Source organism: Cibotium barometz, chromosome 47 (genome assembly GCF_041138505.1).
Source record: "Cibotium barometz isolate CiBa-2024 chromosome 47, ASM4113850v1, whole genome shotgun sequence".
NCBI lineage: Eukaryota > Viridiplantae > Streptophyta > Polypodiopsida > Cyatheales > Cibotiaceae > Cibotium > Cibotium barometz.
In genome coordinates this window covers 8,885,105-8,890,679 of record NC_141092.1, presented here as the reverse complement: position 1 = coordinate 8,890,679, position 5,575 = coordinate 8,885,105, and the positions used below count along the sequence as shown (strand labels likewise).

At 41.5% G+C, this 5,575-nt stretch overlaps 1 protein-coding gene across 1 annotated transcript; it reads right to left on the bottom strand.

Annotated features, from left to right (window-relative positions):
• Nucleotides 1-3,521: 3,521 nt before the first annotated feature.
• On the bottom strand, nucleotides 3,522-4,957 carry LOC147611337 (GDSL esterase/lipase At4g10955-like). The gene is made up of 2 exons (XM_086784398.1): nucleotides 4,740-4,957; nucleotides 3,522-4,592 (listed from the first exon to the last, which is right to left on the bottom strand). Exons 1-2 carry the CDS (start codon nucleotides 4,814-4,816, stop codon nucleotides 3,626-3,628), a joined length of 1,044 nt encoding a protein of 347 aa, XP_086640524.1. The 5' UTR covers nucleotides 4,817-4,957; the 3' UTR covers nucleotides 3,522-3,625.
• Between the last annotated feature and the right edge of the window lie 618 nt (nucleotides 4,958-5,575).

Genomic DNA, 5,575 nt, shown 5'->3' with positions numbered 1-5,575 from the left:
AGATCAAGGCCAGAAGCAAGCATGGTGGAGGGATGGTTGATGCAAGAGTCTCTTGTGTATATCTCAAAACATCTCTCTCGAATAGATTCTTCCATGCCACGATTGTGGAGTAATGAGGAGGATGACTGACTAACCACTAATGTGCCATAAGAAAAAGGAGGCAATGAAGAATGCATACATTTTGCATTCTAAATAGTCCTATCATGGAGAAGTGGATTGAGAGATACAAGGATGCAATCAATAGACGAAAGGATGAGAGAAGAGCATTTAGAAGAGCAAATAGATGTTTGCTATTTCCACCCGCCGGCTTAGAACCTCTCCCAAGTGTAATCAATATAGAATGGATTCATAAGGAAATATCGAAGGTATTAAAAAATGGAAAGATAGTCATAACAAAAGAGCAAGAGTATGCATGAGGAGGTGACCCTCAAGTAAGTATATCCTTGATATCTTTCTCATGCTTCGATTGTTATATACCTTGTTTAATGCACTATACTGAATACCACACTTTTGTTTAGTGTTAGTATAAATTTTATAATACAATATACGTAGATCGCATTGATCCAAAGTGGTGGTATGTTATACAAGTTTTTCCTTATTTAAAACATCTTTAAAGATCAAGATGTTGAGGCCGAATCTCTCGATGAGATGCAAGTACTACCTCAAATAAACTCATTGAACGAAGACGTTGTGATCAAAATGAACAAAATAATCTAGAGGAGGGTGATCAAGAGCGCAAGGAACATCATTCTTAAGAAGGTGATGAATCATGGCCTATCGATCATGACAATGCGTTATTGGATGGCTGCTAGAAAATGTTGTTGTGCTCCTAACATATCGTAGTGAGATTCATTCCCTATGTTCTTACATGTGTAGGTTCCAAACGTTCACAAATGTATCAAATTAAAAATGACGCCTTATTCCATATGATGTTGTTGGTAAATGAACACCTAGTTTGCACCCAAACCATACATGTATTGCTCCCATGTCGAAGCTACCATCTTACTTCCCTCATCTCTCTCTCTCTCTCCATTATTAAGGTACTCTGGGACCAATGAACATTTACTGCTTAGCTCCTTCTCATTTTTTTACTAGAATGGAGCCATGTGCTCCAATCTTTTTCTACGTATTTACATGACATGCCCTTGTTCATGTCTCATAGGCCATATCTTACCTGCATAGATGTAATACTCTCTCTCTCTCTCTCTCTCTCTCTCTCTCTCTCTCTCTCTCTCTCTCTCTCTCTCTCTCTCTCTCTCTCTTCTCCCAATAACCTTATTTTATACTAGTTTCTCCTAATCACCAATTTTTTTCCCATTACGAAAACTTTTCAGTTATTCCAAATTTAAAAATCTTCCCCAATGTCTTTCAATTCTCCTATTTTCTCATAATTACCCTAAATAATATTTATCGTTCAATTTCCAAGTCCCTCAATTTTAAAAAAAAAATCCAATTCTCAATTCTCCTAATTTCTTGCAAATCTCTCATTTTTCCCATTTTTAGAAATTTTATAATTCTCCCAAAACTTTGAAAATCTATACTTTTAAAAATATCAAAGATAATTTATACATTATATTTCTAACTTTTAAAAACAAGAAAATAAATGCACTTAACACATTAACTTTACATCCTCATTCAAGACATGTTGTAATCGAGCCGTACATAACATACCTAAACACATTACATAGATAAAGAGGTTTTCAAAATGCTCAACACTAGAAGAATTGTCAAAATAAAGGCACAATGTAAAGAGGTGTTCAAAATGCTCAATGCTCAATGCAAAAGGAAACATCAAAATAAAGACATGACACAATGTTCCAAATATCCTTCTATAGCAACCAACATTCGTGTGTAAACCCACACACCCATTCTATATCTACAAGAATCCCCTTCGATCCCTTGTGTATATACACCACTAAGCCCTTAGTTAATATCCGTGGCCTAAGACTAAGTTGAGTAGCTTTTCACACCCCCAATCTCATGAGCAATGGTGTGCATCCTTCTACTACTACCAAAAAAAAAACTCTCCTTTTTAACGACTTGTACTCAAACAGATTGCTTTCCTTTACACCTCTTGCCCTCACTCACCTTGCATAAACCTCTGGCCTACATTCTTTTATCCTTAACAAAAATATATGGTCATTACACAAACCACATGCACACATGCATGCTTGCATGTATGTGCACTCACACGCACACATGCGTGTGCGCGTGCACACACACACACACAAAAGAGAAGAGGAAGATTATTTTTTGCATGATAGGTACTAGCCTACACTCAAGAACTTGTAGAAATTTGTGGTTGCCCTCCTACAACCATTGGGTGATTATAGGAAATTAATTTTCTAAGCTCCCATGCTCATTCACTCACACCCACCCACACCCAGACACTTTAGAGAAGATACTTATTACGTGACACTTTAGAGAAGATACTTATTACGTGACATGCTGATAGCCTTAAAGGCATGTTGAGAACCAAAAATGAGAATCAAACTCACGACCTTGGGAATAAAAATTTACCCTTCTACCATGGGGCTAAAGCCACTTCATAGGGAAAAAGATCCTACACGCCCTCATACTCGCACTCACACCTACACACACCCACACATTCTTGAAAAGAGACATTTTAGGTGACAAGTACTCACCTAGCACTCCATTAGGAGTATGTCATGTCGAGAAATGTGAATAGAACTCTAAACATTGGGAAAATAATGCCTATACTACTATGAGCCATTGAATGGTCATGGGAAATCATCTTCTCAAGACCTCATGCTCACGTATACAATTGCACAAACCCACACATCCTAGAGGAGATTTTTATATGACAAGCACTAGCTTGGCACTCAAAAAGTATGCCATAGAGAATGGGAGGAGAGGAGAGGGAATAAGTGTACTCCAAGGGTCCTCTCATATGTTAAAGCTAACTAAAACAAGTATGAAGGCGTACACTATAGGATTTTCCATAGCTTTGCAATGGGTGGTCAAAAGCAATGAAAGTTCCAACACACATTGAGTAAAAAGCCTCACTCATAGAAAGTAGACCACTTTTATTAAACTAATAGGAGAACTATTAAGTCTTTTTTGGTAATCACACTATCTGTTGCCCATTCAAATACAAGAAGGGGGAGATTGCTTGAGTAAAATTCTTGTATCATGCTTGTTCGGAAAGATCGGGCTTTTAGGCTTGCAAGCCTACATGGAATGAAGCCACGCATCCACTTAAAGAAGCCTAAAGAAATAACATAATTTTTCCATTACATTCCTTGAATGACTCTTGAGGTAGTGATAATATGTAGGCCAAGTTTTGCACAATAAGTGTCCATGAATATGCCCAAACAAGTTACGGTTTAGCATTAAAATTTTTAGAAATGTAGGGGACTAAAATTTATATCTACATATAGTTTTTAATTCTTGAAAATATGCCAGAATGTATAGTTTTTAACCCTTGAAAATATGTCAAATGTATAGTGATAATATGCCAGAATATTACCAACGAGAGAAAATATGTCAAATGAAAATATGTCAAATGTATAGTGATAATATGCCAGAATATTACCAACGAGAGAAAATGCCTTGCTCGAGCATGGCGAGGCGGCGATGGCGAGGCGGCGGCGGAGAGGGCGGACTATGTGGATACAGGAAGTCGGTGGACAGCGAAGCCCACGACTTGGCTGTGAATTGGCGCGCCTTGCGACCACCATTGCTTCATCCCGTGGGCCTTCATGAACCCTTGAGAACCCATGTCCACAGAGTGCAAGCACGCAGACGGAATGAGATGGTAAGGCCTCGCCTCTCGCCCGAACCACGACTGGACCACGCTTCGGAGGCTGGAGGCGGAAGAGAGCGTCGTCCCAGCGTTGCTGTTGGCCTGCAGAGTACACTCCACATTCTGGAAGTAGGCGACGTAAGTGGCACAGACTGGGTCGTGGGCGTTGACGTAGAGATGTGGTTGCCACTCCCTCAGATGAAGCGGCAAGGCGGACGCCGCCCCCCCTTCCTGCTGCTCATGCCTGTCGGAGAAGGCGGCGACTAGGGCGCTCGCCAGGCCCTTCAGATTGACAAGACTATCGAGGGAGGGGAACGGGGGGTTGAAGAGGTGGGCGTCGATAAAGCAGCGCTTCTCCTCGGCAAGAGTCCGCCCCACCAGCAGGCACACAGCGGCGCCCAGCGAATGCCCCGCCATGCACACCCTTCCTGGCCCGTATTGCGCCACCGCCTGCTCTACCGCCCTCAAGGCCACTGTGAATCTCGGGCTCGTGTGCAACTGGAGCATGAGAAGGCCCAGATCTGCGCTCAGGTCGCTCTTGAGAGTGTCGCCGGATGGGATGGTACCTCTAAGCGCCACCACGACTTTGGGAGCGGCGCCCGCACGTAGCAGCGACAGGCGCCTGCTCCACTTGAAGACGGCTCCGACGATCTGCTCGCTATCCTCCTTCTCGTGCAGGGTCTTGACGAGCTTGTATTTGAAGGGAAGGTGCCAATCAGGAGCCAAGGGGTGCAAACCCATCTTCACGACACTTCTATCCTTGTCCAGGGCGTACACGGCCTGCACCAAGCAAGCCATGGCCGCACGCAGACTGTCCTTATGGGACCTGCGCGGCATGGTGGGTTTGTAGATCTGGATTAGATGGCTTGATTGTGGAGCCAAAACACACACACGCAGGCACACACACAGTACACACAATCGATAACGCAGAGATCTGTGATAACGCTGTCAGATGTGTGGAATGAGGACTCACCATGGCTCCCCAGATTCCACAAGATGACTTGGCCCGCACAGTTTGAAGACATCGAGCTCTTCCACAGTGACTTTCATTTGCTGGAGATTCGAGAGAACAGATGTGAGGGGCAGAACAAAGCAAGCAGAATCTTCAGTAGATGCCAAGCAGGCGAATTGGTGGGTAGAAGAAGTTCAGCGACCTATCCGTGTCCACAAGTCTCAAAACCGCGTGTACAAACTTGATACACTGACCTTTCACCCATTCACATCTTTTTTTTGGTCCCCCTGCAAGAACAAGGAAGTGGGCTAAGGTCAAAGGTGGTTTTTAAGGGCTATGATTGGATGATTTTTTTAAATATCCTTTATATATATATATATTTTTTTTCACATTTATTATTTATTATTTATAGCATGTGCTTTAGTGTTGTAAATAATGGGCCAAAACTTGTTGGCCATTTTTTTATAAATAGTAATCTCCTTTAAAAAGTATGTGGCACACCACCATTCGCAAATTAATAATAATTTTGTAACTTGTTTGTTGAAAGAGTGTAGCTGCTAGAAAAAAGCCATCCTTTAGTGTATTTTGCATCGGTTAAAATTTAAAAAAAAACCGATTGAAGTTACTCTTGCCTTTACAAAAACTGATAAAATTTATAGGTTCTTAGTTATAAAAACCGGTTAATAATGAGATTTTGAAGAGGGAACCGATTGTATGCTAACTTGTCTTTTTTCTCACTGGTTGGGAGAAAAGTTTGTCTCTAGCATTGGAGAGGGTATTGAAACCTTAAAGACATTTAATATTGCACGTACTTTACTGTTGTTAATTATTACATGTTTTTCTTTTTGATGTGAGAG